This window comes from Lactuca sativa, chromosome 5, assembly GCF_002870075.4.
Source record: "Lactuca sativa cultivar Salinas chromosome 5, Lsat_Salinas_v11, whole genome shotgun sequence".
NCBI lineage: Eukaryota > Viridiplantae > Streptophyta > Magnoliopsida > Asterales > Asteraceae > Lactuca > Lactuca sativa.
Window position 1 is genome coordinate 320342616 of NC_056627.2, and position 22501 is coordinate 320365116.

The 22501-nt window shown below is 36.3% G+C and overlaps 1 protein-coding gene across 1 annotated transcript; it reads left to right on the forward strand.

Moving 5' to 3' along the window:
• The first annotated feature begins 15306 nt into the window (after positions 1-15306).
• On the forward strand, positions 15307-16418 carry LOC111889453 (transcriptional regulator SUPERMAN). Its single transcript, XM_023885601.3, has one exon. The coding sequence runs from the start codon at positions 15387-15389 to the stop codon at positions 15918-15920; it is 534 nt and encodes a 177-aa protein (XP_023741369.1). The 5' UTR covers positions 15307-15386; the 3' UTR covers positions 15921-16418.
• Positions 16419-22501: the final 6083 nt, after the last annotated feature.

Consider the following 22501-nt stretch of genomic DNA (forward strand, 5'->3'; position numbering starts at 1 on the left):
CTATAAGGAATATGTCATCAACATACAATACTAGAAAATATTACTATACTCCCACTAGCCTTGATATACACACATGACTCATCTTCACTCCTAGAGACACAATTTTTTTTGAATTTCTCATGGAAACAAAGATTTCAGCTGCGAGACGCTTGTTTCAATCCATGAGTGGATTTCTCAAGCTTACACACTCTATTAGGAAACTTTGCATATTCAAAACCCTCTGGATGACTTATGTAAACATCCTCAGCCAACTTCCCATTAAGGAAGGCGGTTTTGACGTCCATCTGCTATATTTCATAATCATGAAAGGTAGCTATGGAAAACATAATCCTAAAAGACTTTATCTTCACCACTTGTGAGAAGGTTTCATCATAGTTAATCCCTTTGGTTTGAGTAAATCCCTTCGCAACTAGTCGTTCCTTGAAGGTGTGTAACTTTCCATCCATGTCGGTCTTCTTCTTGAAGATCTATATGCAACCTATTGTCTTTCGACCAGATTCTTGATCAACCAAATTCCAAACTTAGATATCATACATGGACTTGATCCTTCTATCGTTTCCTTGTAGTTAACTGGCTCATCTAAAGTTACCAATATACGATCACAGACAAACGTGTCACCATCTGTAGTTATATGGAAACCATAGAACTCAGGTAGCATACTAACTCTAGAACGTCTAAGAGGTAATGAATTGTCAATAGGCTCAACAAGAGTCTCTTCCTATGTTTGAGTGCTAGTGTCTTCCAAGGTTCCTTTATTGGTTGACTCTTAAATCTCTTCAAGGAAATGTTACTCCCATTGTCCACTTTTCATATGAGCTCTCTATCATGAAATAATCCTCTTCGTTTTATAAAGATCACATTCTTACTAGGTTTGTAAGTTCTAGCTTTTCATGAGTCTCTCGTCTAACGAAAGCTTCACAACCCATTCATTGATATGTGCTAACGAGGGAACTTTCCCTATCCACATCTCATGATGTGTTTTTGCGACCTTCTTGGTAGGGACAAAATTAAGGATATGGGAGGATGTCTCTAAGGCATACCGCCAGAAAGAAATTGGAAGAGAAGCTCGATTCATCAGGTAACGAACCATGTATCAAAAGGTCTGATTGCACCTGTCAGCCACACCATTAAGTTGTGGTGTCCTAGGAGGAGTCAATTGTGAAACACTTCCACATTCCTTGAGATTGTCATGGAACTCAATACTAAGATACCCTTCGTCTCTGTTAGATTGGAACATCTTTATCTTCCTGCCTAACTGGTTCTTGACTTCAAGGAGTTAAGGACCATGTCTATGGTCAACTCCTCGTTGAAATTCACATTTAGCTTTTCAAGGCGCTCCACATATCTCTGCATACTTTGCACATGATTGTAAACTGACTCTCCTTCATTCAACTTGCAAGCCATTAAAGCCTTGACGATCTCATACTTTTATTGAAGAGCTCTCTTGTAAAACTTTTCCACGAGATCTAATTTCATCTCGTATGGCTAGTAGTCCTCATATAACCTTTTCAACTCAGGAATCATGGTGGCAACCATGATACAAGCAACCTTAGTCGTGTCGTCATACTGTTTCTTGTAGGATGTTATTTCTTCAGGAATAGCAATGGTCTCATCGATCTCAATGAGTTATTTCTCAAGGACATACTCTTTTCCTTCGTATTGAAGAGCCATCTTGATGTTATGCATCCAATCATTCTAGTTGGTGCCATCCAATATCATATTGGACACGATCGAGAGATGTGAGAAGTTGTGGGTGGAGTTTTGAGATGCAGAAGCATCACCAGAAGTAGACATCTATAGAGAAAAAGAAGTTTTAGTTAGATGACAATAATCCTTAATGTTTTAACCCATAATTAATATGTAAGCCTAGGATCCGGTATAATAATTTATAACAAATAAGAGGGATGCCATAATATTATTGTGAATTTAAGAAAGGTAGGTCAAAGAAATTCACCAATTTCAAACTATGAAATTCCTAGATCTTTTGAGATTCATTGAATCTTATCAATGACATGTTAATCTTAGATTATTCTCTTCTATTTGTTGTTGGGATGCCGAGGAACACAAACAAGATGTAAATAACCATACAAATATGCTTGACACTCTCAACGTCATTTATCATCTCCAATTAATGTGCCAGTCAATCACACATGCTCCATTAACAATGATAATTTTCGAGATGCCCATTATTAGTCTTTATAGTTATTATTAGTGTGTCGGTTAACCACACATACACCACTAACTACATATAAATCATAATGTGCAATTTTGTGGATTAGCATACTTTTCAAATTTTTCCTAAAGTAACTAAGAATGGAATTGAAAAAAAAATAGTTTAGTTACTTTATATCATTATACTTATTAATGAGAGCGTTGGATAAGAGTGGATACCCAATAATGATCATTTTATAGGCCGCTTCCTTAAACTTCCATTATAGTATGGTTTCGTGAATGAGGCGTACTAGCGATTTGACTGACTTGTTGTATACATATAATATTTTAATCTTTTAATTATATATAGTATAAGGTGTATTTTTTTAAATAGTAGGTTTAATTTTAAATTTTCAAAATTAAAAAAAAAATATTTAATTAAAAAAAACAATTATGTTTTAATCTTTATCTTTTGGTTAACTATTAATTAAATGAATTTAAGGGGGGTGTTTGGATAGGAAAAAAGAGGTGCTTATTGCTTATTCCCACAATAAGCTAATTTAAGTGTTTGGATAAAATCCAGCTTATTAAGCTAAATAAGCTAATTTTAATAAGCATTCTTCCCCATGCTTATTGCTTATTGCTTATTCCCACCACAAATAAGTTATAAGCAATAAGCTAAAAAGCTAATCCAAACACCCCCTAAGTCATATAAGGATTAAATAATTATTTACTATTAAACTATTGATTAAATAATTTGAATTTATTCCTAATCCATAGCCTACTAGCTTTTCGGAAATTAAAGGCTACAAGGATTATCCAATTTTAATTATTCTATTTTAACCAATTAAAATAATAATTATCAAATAAAGAAACCCTAATATCCCTGCCATATTTTTGATACTTAGGGAGGAAGTTAGGGTTTCAAGAGTCTTAACCCAAGTCGGAATTTATATCCCTTAGGGTTTAATTTCAATAAAGCCTAATTTGATTTATTAAACTATTATGCATATTCAAGTCAAAATATTTGGCTCTGATACTACTGATAGGTTTTATAGGTTACAAAAAAATCATGTGGTGGAAAATAACATAAACCTTAAGTTCACATGCAACTTAATTGGATCTATGTTTTCACTATTGAAAGCTATAAACAATGAACATAAAAATAGCCCTATGGAAACCGTAGATATTTTTGAAAAACTTAAAAGCTTAGGGTTTACATACCTTTTAGTTGTTGTTGTTGTAAATAACTAATCAAATCCTTCTTCATTAGCTCTTGGAAGCAAGCACCTAAAATCTCATGCCTCTGATGGTTCATACCCAAACCCTAGAAACTAGGAAACTTGAAGAGAGTGAAGAGGGGATGTATATTTTTGGCTATCCTTTTACGAGAAGTGATGGCCAAAAATGGGTAGCCTAAGGGTCTTATTTGTAGCTTATAGGAAAATCCTCGATAACCCTAATTCGAATATAATACTATTATTTCAAATTAGGTAAATATCCTTATTCCCTAATTATCATCAAGGGATATTCTAGAAATCCTAGAATACTCCTCAAACTCGTCCACCACCTGTGGAAGGTTCTAAAATCCCTTTTGTTCAACTATTGAACAATTACAACTTAGGTCCTTGCACTTTTAATTAATCAAATTAATTTTAATTAATTTCTGATTAATTGTTAATTAAATAATACTATTTCTACTTAATATATTATTCTCATAATAATAAAACATTTATTTCTTTTTATTAATCATATAACAAATCAATAAATCAGTCTCTTTCTCTAAAAGTCATCCTATTCAATTACTAGGTTTGAGGGCAACCCAAAAGGACATTGGTAATAGTACAACTATATCCCAATTTAGTTATTGTCTAAGACACCTAAGCCAACACTTGATTCACCACTTACTTCCAAGAACTATAAACGAATGTGGAGTTTCGAATAATCAAATCATCCAGGAAGTAAAACATACATAACAAAACACAAGAATAAACAATTGAAAAGGCAGTAACCATACTCATAAATTATCTATATTCTTTAATCACCAAAATCAATTACATTTATTTTGTTACAAGTTTCCAACTAACTATTAAAACTAATATCATCTCTTAATTCGATGCTCTTATCATCCTGATTATGCTTAACCCTACTCAAAGCCTTCATGAAAGGATCTATATGATTATTTTCTAAGGATACTCTCTTAACCACGAGATAACCTTATTCAACCTTATGTCTATTGTAATGGTACTTTCTATCGATATTATTGGATCTACCATGATCCTTGGGTTCTTTGGTCAAAGAAATCGTGCCTTCATTATCACATAAAAGTTCCAATGGCTCTTGAATGGTCAGGACTACTACAAGATCAACCGATAAAGTTCTTCAACCAAGCCATATCCTTTGATGCCTCAATCGTTGTGATGTACTCTGATTCACAAGTAGAATCAGCCACTGTTTCCTATTTAGAACTCTTCCAAGTAACCACTCCACGTTTAATAAAACACCTAGCTCGACTGAGAATAGAAGTTGTCTCGATCTGTTTGAAAGTTGGCGTCACTATATCCAGTCACTCTCAATGTCTTACTATCACTAAGGACTAGAAACATTTCCTTTTTCCTTTGTAAATACTTAAGAATCTTCTTTACTGCAAGCCAATAAGCTCTGTCATGATTTCCCTGAAAGTGATTGACCATGCTCAAAGCATAACACACATACGGGAGAGTACATGGCATATCATACATCATCAAATTGATAGCTGAAGCATATAGGACTCGACTCATGTCAGCTATTTCTTCATATATACTAGGTCTTTGAGTCTTACTCAACTTAGCATTAGACTGAAAGTTCCCATTTCTTGTAATTTTCCATACTAAAACGTTTTAGTACCTTGTCCAAGTATATACTCTGAATAAGACCAATAAGTCTTTTCTTTTTATCCCTCGGAATCCTTATCCCAAGAATATATGCTGCTTCCCCTAGATCCTTCACGACGAAACACTTCCCAAGCCAAGATTTCACTTCTTGCAAGATCAGAATGTCATTTCCCATAAGGATTATGTCATCAACATAAAATATGAGGAAAGTTACTATACTCCCACTAGATTTTACATACACACAGGACTCATCCTCGCTCCTAGAGAAACCAAATTCTTTGACATTCTCATGGAAGCAAAGATTCCAGCTGCGAGATGTTTCTTTCAATCCATAAATGGAGTTCTTATGCTTACACACTCTATTATCAAACTTTGCACGTACAAAACCCTCCAGCTAGCTCATGTAAACATCCTTAACCAACTTCCCATTAAGGAAAGCAGTTCTGACATCCATCTACCATATTTCATAATCATGAAAGGCAGCTATGTCAAGCATTATCCTAGTAGATTTTATCTTAGCCACTGATGAAAAGGTCTTATCATAGTCAACACCAAAGGTTTGAGTAAAGCCCTTTGCAACTAGTCGGGCTTTGAATGTGTGTACCTTCCCATCTATGCTGGTCTTCTTCTTGAAGATCCGTTTGCAATCTACTGTCTTTCAACCATGTTCAGGATCAACCAAATTCTAAACTTGGTTGTCACATATAGACCGAATCTCGTTCTCCTTTTCCTATTTCTATTTGGAAGCCTTAGGGCTCGCCATCGCTTCCTTGTAGTGAGCTAGCTCATCTAAATATACCAGTGTACCGTCATTGATAAATGTGTGACCATATGATGTTATATGGAAACCATAGAATGTAGGTGACATGCTAAACCTACTGGATCGATGAAGAGGTAAAAAATTATCAATGGCTCAACAAGAGTCTCATCCTATGGTTGAGAGCTAGTATCTTTTAAGGTTCCTTCACTGGTTAACTCCTAAATCTCTTCAAGGTCAATTACACTCCCACTATCCTCTTTGAATATGAGTTCTCTCTCGCGAAAGACTCCCCTTCGAGCTATAAATACCACGTTCTCACTAGTTCTGTAGAAGAAGTATGCAAAAGACTTATGTGGGTAACCAATGAAAATACACCTCTAACTTCTAGGTTCTAGCTTGTCACGAATCTCTCGTCTAACTAAAGCTTCACAACCCCAAACCTTGATGTGGGCTAGCGAGGGAACTTTCTCTTTCCACATCTCATGAGGTGTTTTCGCAAACTTCTTAGTATGGACAAGATTAAGGATATGGCGGTTGTCTCTAAGGCATACCCCCAGAAAGAAACAAGAAGGGAAGATAGACTCGTCATGGAACAAACCATCTCTAACAAGGTTCTATTATGTCTCTCAGCCACACCATTAAGTTGTGGTGTCCTAGGAGGAGTCAAATATGTAACTATTCCACATTCCTTTAGATAGTCGTGGAACTCGATACTAAGATACTCTCTGCCTCTGTCCGATCAGAGCATATTTATCTTCCTGCCCAATTGATTCTTGACCTCGTATTTAAACTCTTTGCACTTTTTAAAGGATTTTGATGTATGTTTAATTAAGTAGATATACCCATATCTGCTATAATCATCCGTAAACGTCACGTAAAACTAATTAGAATCCCTTGTGGTAGACTTGAAGGGTCCACACACATATGTATGTATGAGATCCAACAAACCTTCACCTCTTTCATAAGACCGAGTGAAAGGTGATTTTGTTATCTTACCCAAAAGAAAAGACTCCCATTCATCATTTGACCTCAATTCAAATGATTCCAACACTACATCCTTTCTGAGTTGGGCGATGCACTTCTTGTTAATGTGTCCAATACGTCAATGCCACAAGCACGTTTTGTCTATACCATTAGATGAATCAATATGACATACACTATTTCCTAAGCTATCAACACAAATCATAGTTTCATACACACCATTACAAGGCAAAGCTTTAAACATAAAAACACCATTTTTATAGACTAAAATCGAACCATTCACATCATCAAATGATTATCGAAAACCTTATCTAAACAATGCATGAAAATAAAATAATATTTTGCGTCATTGCTGACGAATAGCACAAATTAATCAAATCTATTCTAACATCACCACCGAGCACAAGCCCATAAGTTCTAATCTTTATAACAGGTGAATATTGCCTATTCCCTATGATCAAATTTATTCTTACACGCTCCACCTCCCCACTTTTTCATAGCCCCTGCAAATCAGAACAAATGTGAAAACAATATCCTATATCAAGGACCCAAGAATGAGTAAGTTGTGAGTTATTTAATTAAATAATGTATATACCTGCCGAAGATGGGTTGATCTTGCCATCCTTGACGCCTTGCAAGTATTTAGAACAACTTCTTTTCCGATGCCCTTTTCATCGCAATAGTATCAAGTGGCCTCGTTGGGGTCACTAACAGCATGAATATTTGAATTGGGCTTTTCCTTGGACCCATTTTTAGACAATCCAACATTGACCTTGTCTTTCCAGTTCGATTAAGGATTAGCCTTACTCTTTTTCCTCTGTTTCGCTTAATGGCAAGGACATGAGCACTTGTAGCAGAAGGGACCTGTTTTTCTTCATCCATGATTCAGTTGTCTGTAACAAGTTGTGGAGTTGGGTCAATGTGTTGTTCAAATGATAAGTTAAGATAAACTGATCATAACTGGGAGGAAAGGAGTTTAGGACCATTTCTATGGCCAACTCCTTGTCAAAGGACACATTGAGCTTTTCTAAATGTTCCCCATATCTCTGCATTCTCTATACATTGGTGCACATAGAGTCTACTTCCTTTACCTTTCATGCCATCAACGCCTTGACGATCTCATACATTTCTTGATGTGCTTTCTTTTGAAACTTTTTTGTAAGATCCAAGAACATATTGTATGGATAGTATTCCTCATATGACCTTTTCAACTCAGGTACCATGGTTGCAACCATGATGCAAGCAAGCTTTGTTGCATCTTCATAGTTTTTTTTTATATGTGGCAAGATCTTCAGGAATAGCAGTTACCTTATCCATTTCAAGAAGAGGTTTTCTGAGGACATATTCTTTTACCTCATATCGAAGAGTCGTCTTAAGATTTCGCATCCAGTCCATGTAGTTTGGACCAACTGATTTCTCTTTGGAGAGGATTTATAGTAGAGTGAAGTTGTTGTTGGTTGAGGTTTGAGAAGCAAAAACATCATCATTGGAAGTAGACATCTATAGGATACGAAAAGTTTTAGTTAGTTGATAGAAATTCCTTAATATTTTTGTAACGTCCCAAAATTCAAGACTAAAAATTTCTTTTAATAAAACATTACTTAAAGCAAAGTCATCAATCCAAAACATCATCAGAGTATTAATTTTCAAAACACATGTTTGTTATCAGAGTAAACATTCCCAGGGTGTCAATTCTATGGTGTGTGCCATGCGATCACCCCTAGCTCTTCCCTCTGCTACCGGAAGTACCTGAAACCAAAACTGAAAACCGTAAGCACGAAGCTTAGTGAGTTCCCCACCCTACCACATACCATGCATAACCACATACTACACATACTGGGCCACGCCCGCTATCCCGGGCCTCGCCCCTACCTCGGGCCTCGCTCGCTACAACGGCCCCGCCGCTCCAGGCCCCGCCTGGCTTCGAGCCCCGCTCGGATACATATCTGTTTCACTTAGGCCTCGCATGTCACAGGGCCTCGCCCGCTAACATATAATAGCACATAAACATATCACATCACATAAGATAAGCACATACTAACGGATCTTGTCCTAAGGCCTCGCCTGTCTCTGGGCCTCGCCCTTGTCCTGCTACTGATGAGTCATGGAACCCCGTCCATATTCCTGCTGATAGTGAGGTACGGGCCCAGCCCACCCTCACTCCTTCCCTAACTTGGGCCTCTCCCCTGATCTGCTGCTAATGAGATGTGGAACACCATCCACACTCTTCTATTGGTGAGTTACGGGACCTCGCCCATACTCACCTCCCTACCAGGCACATACAAGTATCACACAGACAACAAGTATAAACTATCACATAAACCATTCCTTAGGCACCCGCCCGTTATCATTGGACCTCGTCCTGGATATCATACTAGCATACTGTGCCTAGGGCTAACCCCTGGGTCTTCTACTCATAACTACATGGGCCGACATTGTGGCCGTAGACCCATTCACATAAAAGGGAAACTCACATACACTTGCTGAACTTGCTGATAACCCCTGTAGCTGCTGCCCGGAAACTCTCTGAACTCCTTCTCCACTAGCTCCCCGAGCTACCAATATCAATGCAACACTTAGTCTAACTGCCCCCCAAAAGTCAACTAAGTCAGCTCTGGTCAAGGTCAAAGTCCTGGTCAAAGTCAACCTTCCAGGTCAACCCTACTCGCCGAGTCTGACTACTAACTCGCCGAGTTCATATGCTCAGATTCCTTCCATTCGCGACTCAACTCGCCGAGTCAGTCCATGACTCACCTAGTCTATCGATTTCCGAGTCCTGACCTGTCCAACTCACCGAGTCTCCACTCGACTCACTGATTCGAGTCTCAACTTGAAGTGTTTGGGGTTTCGCGTCTTGACTCGCCGAGTCCAAGAACAGACTCGCCGAGTCCAAGACAACCTTCAACAGACTCGCCGAGTTGTTCTTCCAACTCGCCGAGTTCCTACCCGACTTCATCCGACTCACCGAGTCTACCCATGTGACTTGCCGAGTCACTCCAGCTCTTAATCTATGCAGTGGCTCTTTGAGCCAAGCAGGGGCTCCAACACATAGATCCATACTTCCAAGGCCTGTTCCTCACGTAAAGTGGCAAACTTTACGTGTAGATATGGAGATCTAGGCTAAATACACCATAAACTAGGGTTTAAGGCAACCATGCTTCACCAACATACCAAGAGCTGATGCTTTATGGGATTCTAGACCAAAACAAGCATGGATCTGAGGACGCAACCTCAGATCTGAACTTCTAACTCGAAATGGTTACATTCATGCCAAGAATGCCCAAAACACACACATAGATCTAGGTGCAAAGGAGTCCAAGAACTAGTTTATTACCTCCAAATGCTCAGAAATGTCTTCCCAATCCCGGATCTATAGCCCCCTTCTTGCACCTCCAAGATTCTTCTTCCTTCTCCAAGCTTTAATGCACTATTCAAGGCAATAACGAGCTCAAAAATGGATATGGCGGCTAGGGTTTAGTGTTCTGGGTTAGAGAGGGAGTAGAGGAACCCTAGGGAAGAGAATGACGCGCTTAAATAGGCTCCAAGTCCCGGATTTAGGGTTTTCCTCGTCCAGACCAGACTCGTCGAGTCACGTTGGCCGATTCGCCGAGTCGGTCACTTACTCCTTGACCCGGATCCCGCTCGGACTCGCCGAGTTCTTCCTTGGACTCGACGAGTCGTCCCTTAAACTTATGGTTTCCTTTCCTTTCTTGGCCTTCCTGACTTTGGGTGTTACAATTTTAACCCATTGTAAATATTCAAGGCTAGGATCCAATATAAGAATTCACAAATAAGAAGAGGGATGTCGTAATGTTATTGTGAATTTATGAAGGTAGGTAAAACAATTCACCAATTTCAATCTATGAAAGTCCTAGATCTTTTGAGATTTATTGAATCTTATCAATGACATGTTTAATATCAGATTATGCTCTTCTATTTGTGATTGGGATGTCGAGGATCACAAACAAGATGTAAATAACCATGTAAACAAGCTTGGCAACCTTGATTTCATTTATCATCTCTAATTAATGTCTCAGTTAACCACACACGCTCCATTAACAATGATAATTTCCAAGATGTCCATCATTTCTCTTTAAAGTCTTTATTACTTTTCACATTTTTCCTAAAATAACTAGCGTGAGAATTTTTTAGAAAGTTTAGCTACTTTTATATCATTATACTTTTAATGATATTACTTCCTAATTAAACATGTTCGGATAATGACCCTCCACCACAAAGAAGAGTAGTGGGTGATAGTGGACACTCATTCAATGGCCATTTTAAAGGCAACTTCCTTATACCATCTTTATAGCATGGTTTTGTAAATGGGGCCTATTATTAATTTGATTGACTTTTTTTATACATATAGTAATTAAGTTTTAATTATATATATATATATATATATATATATATATATATATGTGTGTGTGTGTGTGTGTATATATATATATATATATATATATATATATATATATATATATATATATATATATATATAAGGTGTATTTTAAAACATTTCAAAATACAAGGTTTAAACTTTTAATTATCTAAATTAAAATTTTTAATTCAATTAAATTTAAACCAATTATGATTTAATCTTTATCTTTTATTTAATTATTAATTAAATTAAATTAAATAATTTATGGATTAAATAGTTATTTACTATTATACAGTTAATAAAATAATTCAAATTTAATTTTTTTTCAAACCCTTTTAATTTTTGAAAATTAGGATTGTGTTTATCAGGTTATTTACTATAAACTCTAATTTTGATATGTTCACTATTATGCACAATCAAATAGAAAACTGTGGCTTCGATACCATTGATTGGTTTATAGGTTATAACTAAAACATGTGATGGAAAAACTTAACCATTTAAGTTCTCAAGCAACCTATTTTGATCTAAATTTTCTCTATTGATAGCAACAATCTTTGAACATCAATACCCCTAAAGAAAACCCTATTATAATAAAAATTACAAAGGATTAGGGTTTACATACCTTTTGATTATTAATGCAAATAATCAACCAAATCCTTCTTCAAAAAGGTCTTAGAAAACAAGCACTAGAAATCTAATGCCTTTGGTGGTTTGTACCCAAACACTAGCAAATAAGAAGACTTAAGGAGAGAGGATAGGGAATATGATTTTCTTATATTCCTTTGGTAGAGGTGGTGGCCGAAAATAAGGTGCCAATGTGCTCTATTTATAGCTGATACAAGGAGCCTTGGAAACCTAAATTTGAATATAATACTATTATTTAAAATTTGGTAATTATCTAAATCCTTACTTATCTTTAAGGATTAATCTAAAATCCTTAAAGAATTCCTAAAAACCGTCCATAACCCATGGAAGGTTCTGGAACCTCTCTTGTTCAACTATTGAACAGTTACAACTTAAGTTTCTACACTTTTAATTAATCAAATTAATCCCAAAATTAATTCCAATTAATTTATGATTAAATATTAATTAAATAATATTATTTCTATTTAATATATTAATCTAATAATATATTAAAAAATTTATTTATTGCTAGTTATTAATCATATAGTAACTCAATAAATCTGTATCTCTCTTAAAAATCATTCTAGTCAATTACTAGTTTTGAGGGCAACTAAAGAATGACTTTGTATTTAATTCAAGTATATAATAATTTAGTTATTTGCTTAGACACCTAATCCAACAAGAATTTCATAACATTTAGATCAAAAAAGCAAAAGGTCGTTGCCAAGTCAAGTGCAAAATCTAAATTTCAGGGTGTGGTACACAGAGTTTTTCAACTTTTATTGATACAAAAAATAACGAAGGACCTCAGCTTTAACATCATGAAAGCTATGTTCTACATTGTGATAATAAAGCAGCGATAATGATTTGGCATAACGTAATTCAACATGATCGTATGAAACATGTGGAAGTTTACCGGTTCTTTATAAGAGAAAATATTGACAAAGGGTATATTGTTTTCTATTTGTGAAGTCTGAAGATCAACTTGCAAATACACTTACAAAAGGCATGTATGGATGAATATTCAACCAAGAAATGGATCATTTTGGCATTATTGATATATATGCTCCTTCCTGAGGGTTGGAGGGGGGGGGGGGGGTGTTGAATATATGGAAAAATAGCTGTATAATTCTAATATTAGGAGTATCCCAGTGATGTAGCCTAATTTTCCTCTCATTCCTTTCTTATCCCTACAATGTTGTATCTATAACTAGTGTCTTCTCCTTATTGTACATATACAAAAAAACATTATTGATCTTAAATCTCTTCTAAAAACATTATTGATCTTAAATCTCTTCTTTCATTATGTTCTGTATCAATTTTATCTTCACTAAAAAGGGTCACGATGCTATATTTCACCTTGTAATCAGGGGTGGAGCCAGTAGGGGGGCTAGAGGGTGTTTTGTCCCCCTAACTCCATTGCTATTAGTGTATTATCAATTAAATCCCCCCTCTATATTTTTACGACGTACGTCTTAGCCCTCGCTAATCTAAAATTCTTACTTCTCCCCTGCTTATAATGGTGAGAGAGGTAATGTTCACATAGTGATGGTGCTCCATATAAGCTCCACTTCGGCATTACATTTGCCTTACACTGTATAATATTATAATTATAATTTAACATATGGTGCTCGAAAATAAATATAAAAATCATTTTTTAAGTAAAAAGGTAAATGTATTGTTATTTATGATTCAACATATATTAATTTCTCCAACTTGATAAAGATAACAATAATAGTAAGCATTTTTATTTTTTACACTTAGCTTCTAATTAAACCAAACGTCATTTTATATAAACTCTTTACTATATATATTTTTTCTAGTATCGACATATCATTAACTTTAAGGTCATACCATGAGGTTGTGTCTTGCTCTTTGATAGTAGATGCTAAGCAGAAGGTTTTTAATTTATAGATAATTTTGTTTGAAATCTAGCTGTTTCGATAGCTTGAATTCACTGAAAGTCATGATATACTTTCAAATTGAAATATTTTTATGATACAATTAAAATTCAAACAGGATAAACCTCAGTATTTGAAAGAACAAAAAAATGAAAAAGGTTATGATCTTTTTGTGTACCGGAAAAATAACCAAAAAATGGGAATTAACTACCAAAAACTCTCATATTGCAATTAGAAAACCACCATTCAACTGTTCTAAAAACCAGGTCTAATTTAGGTTCAAATATGGGTCTAAAACTAGGGTCGACCCCAGCCAAAAAGCTTTGCCCTTGTAGCCAAGCAGGGGTTGCCACCCTTTGGACCCCGCTACCACGTAGGGGTAAGAATCTATTCGATTTATGTGTTCTTTGGTATCCTCGAATCGGTTTCCTTGTTTTGAATTTTTTTGGTCCAATTCGAAAACCGAACCAAATCGAATTCAAGTTCTTTAGACCAAATTGGAAACCGAATTCTAATTCGGTTTGGTTCGGTTTGAAAACCGAGGAAACTAAATTATAACTTAAAAAATAGTGTTGCACATGAGGAATCGAATATCGACAATCGGATTTTCGTGAGAGATTGAACTATGAAAAGTCATCAAGTCATTCAAGTAAAAAACTACATTGATAAAATAGTAAATGGGGAAAACGATTTTTAATTACTTTATAACTAATATTTTTATTTATAATATATAATTTTTTTTTATTAATTAATTTATGAAATTTGGTATTCGATTCGGTTTGGTTTAAACTTCAGGAGACTAAAACTCGAACCAAAAACCAAATTCATAATTCAGTTTGGTCTAGGAAGAAACTAAAGAAGTTTTTTATAGCAAGTTGTTTTGGTAAAATTGGTGTTAATTCTAAGCGAAAAAGTTTTGATTAATTGGTACGATCTCTCTCTCCATAGCTTTATCTCTAGTTCTAATATATTTTCTCCTCGCTTTAAAGAGAAGAAATTTAATTAGAAGCGCTAACTCTAGATCTACGAAATCAATATAAAAACTCCTTTTAACGTGACCCTTGATCTGTGTATTAGGTTTCTTAATTAATTAGCCGACATAACATACAGTTACAAGATATTATTAACAAGTGTAAGATTTGATTGTTATAAGACAATAAAATCACCTCCCAGAAATTCTTGGCAGCTTTCGTTCGTCGGGTAAATATAGGAGGAATAAAAAATATATTCATGCTTCTGGTGGCATCATGTTTAAAACAGGTAGTTCGGGTTTTTATCATGCGGATGACTTTTATATCACAACAGCTAATTAATCGGTAGACAGTCTAAATAAGATACAAATTTACGTCGCCATGACTTACAACAAGTTGAAAGGATCGATCCAGCAACAACAAATACGTAATCTATCGTTATCTTAGATATAGACACTCTACAATATTGAGCCATTGTCTAAAAAGAATTTAGGGTGTTATTTTAATATTAATACACACCGAAGTGATGAAACCTCGCGCATGCAAGTGCCCCTGATAGCAGACATCTGTAACTACTATGTCCCTTGGATTTTTATAACGAAAAGTCCACCATTTTTTTTGTGAAGAAAAACAGATAGCACTTGGATTCAGAGAATATGGACGACGTATAAGTCCTCCTCTTCAACAATTTGAACCTCCCCTCTCTCTCTCTCTCTCTCTCTCTCATCGTTTGTAAAGTAAGTTGGTATGGAGATTAAAAACCCTGGAAGTACAGGACTTACCCTAGATTTAGTATGCACCAGTAATGGCGAATTTGGGCAGGAAAGTAGATCTTACACTTGTGCTTTCTGCAAACGGGGCTTCTCGAATGCACAGGCACTTGGTGGTCACATGAATGTCCACAGAAAGGATAGAGCAAGGTTACAAGAATCAATCCAGGAGACTCTAATTACGACAGAAACCACAAAGGGTATGAAATCCATGAATCAAGGCGAAGCGCAGTTGTCAAGCGATGAGAAGAGTGACAGCGTACCTAAGAGGCCATGGACTTTCACGGAACCAAATAGTCCTGGAAGCTCCAGAAAGAAAGATCACGCTGTTCATTTGAAAAAAGCAGCACTGCAACTATCTTTGTGTATTGAGTCATCGTCTACAAGTGATTCTTGCCTCAGCTCAGATAAAATTTCTTCTTTAGCATCATCATCAACAGAAGTGGACCTGGAGCTTCGGCTAGGGATGGAATCTGAATCGACACCAAGAGACTGTTTTATAAGAGACTAGCTAGAGAATCATGTCTTCATGATGATATGAGAAAAAACCAAACAGGTTTAGCTCTTGATAAAAATGCTTTCTAGTTAACCTACATGCTTTCTTTAACGAATATGCTTCTATACTCACTATTTTGTAATAACTCATTACTTATCTGCCACCATCATATATTTGCTTTCTTGTTTCATTGCCTCTTGTATGTTCATCATGACTATGAACATAATCATAGATATTCTTTATATATCCTTTTTGATAGGACTAGATTCAAATTGTTAGTCCATTGATCAATTGAAACACGACCTTCATTTTGGGGGTATGTGTGTATATGCAATCTTCCAAAAATGTTGCATGTGTACTAAAATTCATTTTGGCCAAAGATAATATATGTTTGCAATATCCTATACCACAACAACTTTTGAGTGTGAACTACGAGTGTCTTAAAGTTATTTGTTAAACATATTATTGATTCATCTAACGTCCTTAGGGTTCGTTGTTATGTGTATATATACAAGTGTTAATACTTGTAGGAACTAATGGGTAAAGTTTTGTAGTTAAAATCGAACATATATACGTGTTGAAAAAAAGATGGATTTTACCTATTTTGAACCATAATTATTAAGTCTTTTCCAAGCTCGAAATGGATAGATATTTATGGGTTTATATTGTCTTTCATAGTGCCTTTGTTTTGGTTTACTAAATGTCCCAAATGGAGATCGGAGGAATAAGAAATTAATCACTAAAATATGATCGTTGAATAATGGTTTGGAGGGAGGGGTGTATACAATCAATTCGGAAAACTTAAAGTTCTAAACCGTTCCAATCAATGTATAAGAGATGGTTTTACTATAATTTCTTTGAACGCATAGTAAATTACAATATGAAATTAAAATATATACGAAGACCAAATGTAACACCCTTCAAGATAGATCACATGATGATTTGATGGATCAAAAGTATAGTTTTTGAGAAAAAAAACTTGTGTCACGACGTGGTGAATGTAGTGCCACAACGCGTTAAGAGGAAAGTCACGATGAGACAGCTGATGCAGCCCAAGCCCACGATTTTTAGGGTTTTTTTTCTTATTTATGGACCTTAACTCTAGGGTTAGGTCATTCTCTTCATCCTTCACCCTCTTATCTCGAAAACCCTATCCTCATTTGAGTGTTCTTAGTGTGGTTGTGGTGTTCTTTAAGTATTAAGCCTTGGATTACAACTTGAAGAAGAAGAATGTGCCCTTTAAGCAAGATCCAACAAGCAAACCTCCTTACCACCTTCTTGCACACCCTATGAACCTTTGTAAGTCCCCCAAGTTCCTACTTTTATGTGATATTCTTCTAGATCTAGGCTTATAAGCTTGTTCTTCATGATTAAAGGTGGTTTGAGTGGATGGACTCCATAAAGTTGGCAACTTTATGGATCCTTGAGGTCCCTTTATTGTTATATGTTCTAGATCTAATGATCTATGAAGTCATTGGTCTCAAGCAAGATTTTTGGAGCTCATTTTTTTCATTATTGACCTATTTTAGTAATGACATGCATTGGGCATGCATGTCCACAAAGCAATGACTTTTATGATGTATTTGCGTGTTAGAAAGACTCCTGGAAAGTATGAATCAATGGCTTATAGGATTAAGCAAAGGGGTTGCCACGACGTGGTCATACTCTACATCACGCTATCTTTTCCTTGCATGCACACGACGTGGCAAAGAGGTCTCCACATCGTTGTGAGTGTTGGCTTAGTTGACGTTGACTTTTGTTGACCGTTGACTTTTTACTTTTGACCAGTTTGACTTTGGGTTAAACTTGAAGGAATTGGGTTATTGATTAAGGATTTATCTTTGTTTGGTGCTAGTCAGTTCACGGGAGCGATCAGAGCAAGGAATGATTGTGTTGATGTGTTCCCTGGGTCTTCAATTCATGCAAGTTTCCTCAATATACTATGTGTGATAGTATATATCGTTGTATGTTAGGATATAGGATTAGTGGTATGATGGTTAGAATACCAGGGGTCGGTGATCATCTACTTGAGTGCCCTAAGGGTTGTATACAGTCATGTAGGATAGCTTCAGAACTCTTGATCTAGGCTTTCTTGTGTGTTCCATGTTTGGTTGTGGCTTTAAAATGGGATCAGCTGTTCGACTGTCTATATCACCTCAAATTACATATAGCTATTCATTCATCGGTGATCTTCCAGTGGTGACGTATAGTACTGTATGAGGCTCGATGTGTTGTAGTGAGATGTAGATGAGTAGACTAGTGTAGATAGTTGCCTATGTTTATGTTCTTGTTTGATATATTTGTCGACATATCGGATATTGGGTTGAGGCAGTCCTACTTTGTACAGTAGGACAAAATACCCCCATTCCGGAGGGGATGGTATGCTATAGGTAGGTGCGGATTAATTGTATGATGTGGGAGAATGGAGCATGTGTCTTTTCGGCCTTGCGAGGAGGTCCGATCACTAGATGCCCAAGAGAGCGGTCCAGACATGTAATAGGCCTTGTAAGGCGGGCCAGATAGACTAAAGGCTCGTACGTGCATACATTGTATGTGTGTTGTGGTGTGTGATATTTTAGGGGAAATCACTAATCTTTGGCTTACAATTGTGGATTAAATATTTTTTCAGGTACCATTGGTGATCATGGGAATGCGAAGACGTGGCTGTACACACTCATCAGCAACATTGTAGATTCCATATTTGTTATACTACTCTGATTTTCAAACAATTGTATTTTGGAACAAATGAGTTTTCTTAACTTGGGTTTTATGAAAATGGTGTTTTACCTTCATTTGAAAAGAAAATTTTGTTTGTGAAAATGGGATGTTACACCGAAGAACACATCTCACCTTTTAACAAAATGGACCTAATCCAATATTTCTCGCACAATAAGTGACACTAAGAAAGTATGTAATATCTATTAGTGAGTCCATACCCAAACTACTATATAGTACATGAATTTTTATAAATGATAAGTTCACATAACCAAATACACATCATTCCATTGTAACTCAACAATTATTCATGCATGGGAGATATATAATAATGCTAAGACGAGTGATCCTTGAGAAGTCTTCATGTTGCACCCCTTTTTGACAGCTCGATGGTGTATTTTTGGCCTCCATGATGGGAGCATGCCTCCGCGATAGGAGAACGCATGGAATATTGTTAGTGCTCCATTATTGACCTCCTGTGTGTGTTTCAGATGGGTTTATGTTTGTCACTCGGATGAAATGATTTATCGTTTTTTTTAAAGTTAGTGGCGAACTATGTTGAGCAACTCTAGGATATACAATATATATGACCAAGATATTCATACTTACGCAATATCACCTACAATTTCAGACACATTTTTTCCTTTTTTTAGTCATCTTCTTTACAATCAACAGCTGCCTATTTTTCTAGTATGTAGTTGAGATAAATTGTTTAGACTTGTAACACTTGGTTTTTGGGGAATTTTTTTAAGTAATTTAAATTGTTATTGAAATAAATTTAAAATAACAAATGAACAAATTAATGGGTTAATAAAGGGAAATAGAAAAATAGATCATAATAATAAATAAAGTTTAAGAAGGTTAAGTATTAAAGTTATAACATTTAGTGATAAGCGACTAACATTGTCAAAATGGGGAAAATGCTATTAACCAATTACAAAGGATCGTAAAGATAAAATCAAGCAATAAAAATCAAGAACAATCAAAAACCAATTTAGATTAATAATTGTCACAATGAGTGAATTCAAAAGGGACATAACTTTTACAATGAACCCTAGCACTACATATATACTATGAAATACACAAAATATGGAAATTCCTATAAATCAATGATTTAAACAAAACTATAAAAGATAATATCATAATCACAAAGATATTAGATTTGCTAAACGTAGTGCCTAAGAAATCTTCATGTTGGCGCTGACGAGATATTTACAGTGTGTGAGATGGTGTCTGATGATCAGGGTGAAATGTGTTTGACTCGTCAGATTATAAGGTTCGACCATGATTTCTTGATGACTAGGGTGTTGTCGATTGCTCCACGCTTATAACCATTTTGAAGAAGATATGCAGTGAATGTTCCATACTGTTGGAATAATAACTTCTTAAAGATCGTTAGATTCAAGCAGAAAAATAAAGATAAAGAATTGATGAACACAAGAATGGTTTAACTGATGTCGAGTGATTAACTTGAACACCTCAGAAGAGCTCGATTAAGAACTTCGACTGTAGAGGTGTTTAGGGTTACAATGCAATAGAGATAATAAATGACTATCGTGTCTTCTAAGGCATACATGCATGCACTATTTATATAACGTAACCCAAATCTATAATATCGGTTGGACAGGCCCAAACCGGATATACAAAAGAATGGCCCATGATGCAACACATAATACCCAACAATCTCCCCCTTTTGTGTCAATGGAGCCGAGAGCTCAGTTCGGTTGAGCTACAACATACTTCTTTATAGTCTTGAACACGCTCGGTATGATGGCCAAAAGAGTTTGCCTGAATGTGATGTACCACCGAAGCATGTCTGTGAAGTTCTTCTTATCTGAAGCAGAATTCTCATTACACCGATGAACAAGATTGATAACGAATTCCAAGCAATCGGTGGAGAACAGGTGCTTGTCAACAAGAGCAAACAGAAACTTTTCACCTTTAGCTCTTGTGAACATAACAGTGAGGTGAGCAGAATCAATCTGACCAAGACGCATTTTGTTGACATCTCCTGGCTTTGTAGTAGGCTTCACTGTCGGTTTCTTCCTTAAAATAGAAGCTACTTCCTGATCCATCTTGGCAACTTCATGGATGTAGGAAGCCAACATCCTCTTCAGATGATTCAGGATCGGCTCATACTCTTTCGCATTAGAGAGCAAAATATTAAACAACAAGATCCAATCATGAGGATTTAAATTGGGAAGATCTGCCAGGGAAATCAAAGACACCGAGTTATTTGAGCCTCGAGTTATTTTGAATTGAACATTAATGAACTTCCCTGCAGGCAAAGGCTTCAGCACCTTGACCGTTGTAATTTTCTGTGCGCTCCAGGTCTGAGGCTGACCGAACTGAAGATAAAAATCTATAAGTTCCCGATCGATTTGAGGATGAGGTGAAGGAGCGTCTACAGTCGAATCAAAACAATGAAAAATGAATGCCTTTCATGTTATAGGCATATCAAACTGTGAATCCCTCGTATTATCACAGTCAAACGAAGTCACAGGTTCCAGCAAGTATGTGCTTGGAGACTCTATAGCTTCTTTGATCAGTGTTTCCCTAGTCCAAGGGGGGAACACCGTCTTCTTGCAACTAAGAGCATCATCCTCTTATTCCTTCTTTCTTTCTCTCTCTTCTTCTTCCTTTGCAATTCAAAGATTTTCATCTATCTCCTGATCCCTTTTCTTTCGCTTCAGGATCTCAGAAATAGTTTCTTGATATTCTTCACTATCATCATCTTCCCCAATGACATGTTTCTTCTTTTCTTTATTACCAGAACCCGAAGCTACATTATCCTTCGGTTCGGTTTTTACAGTCACCTTCGGTTTAACATCAGGAGGGATCTTCACAGTACCTTCTCCCCCTTGTTGCGGAGTGGCCAGCCTCTCTGAAACACTCTTCATTTCCCGTAAGAGTTAAATAGCTAGAAGGAGTTTGGAGGTAAGATGATTGCAAATGGTAAGCATAAGAATTGGGTCATGAGCTTGAATCACATTGTGCAGCTGAGTAAGAACATCCCCAGCACAGCTACGAAAAACTGCTCGCTCGGTTTTTAACAGTGAAATCTCTTTTTCTGCTCTGGCAAATTCAGCCTTCTGCACTTCATTGATAGCAATTTGTTGAGCAAGATCATCTCGTAGTTTCCTTTCCACCTGGAAATCAGGGTTTAGCTTGTCTAACCGAGAGTCAAAAAATGCCAGAAAGGTCTTGTTATCGATAAAAACATTAGACCGAAGAGTCTCAAATTTGGCTTGTTCTCCTTGAAGAGGCTGAGATAGGGAAGCAGCCGATGTATTCACCTTAGCAACATTTGTCTCAGCATCAACCTTTAGAGAATCAAGGAAAACCTTGGAATCATGAATGAGGTTTTTGACATCAGCTGTAGCGTTCTTGCACAAAGAAGTAGAATCATCCACAACAGCAGTGCATTGGTCTATGGACTCACGATATTGGTGCAAAGCGTTATCCAGAAAGGCTTTCATTACAACATCGTTGCACTTCTTAGATGACTCGATCAGTGCATCAAGCTTTTCATTAACATTGTCTATCTGCTGCTTGGTCGCTGGAGCAGATTCATCCTCATCACTTGGGATTCGGTATGGACTGTAGTAAGTAGAATCAAACTCAATTTAGGCTCCTCCAAGAACTGGATTAGAATCACTGGAGGGAGTTGGGGAAATTGGTTCGGTAGTGACTTTAGGAGGATCTTCAGTCTTAACCCCCACATCAGATGTGTTGACTTTGACCGAAGAATCGGTGGTAGAGGTGATGATAGGTGTAGTGGTGAAAGTTGCTTGGGAAAAAATAAGAGGTGGTAATGCAGCGGTAGTGATAGGAGTAAAACTGACAGGCGGTGGTGGAGCAATTGTAGAAGTGGATTGTGA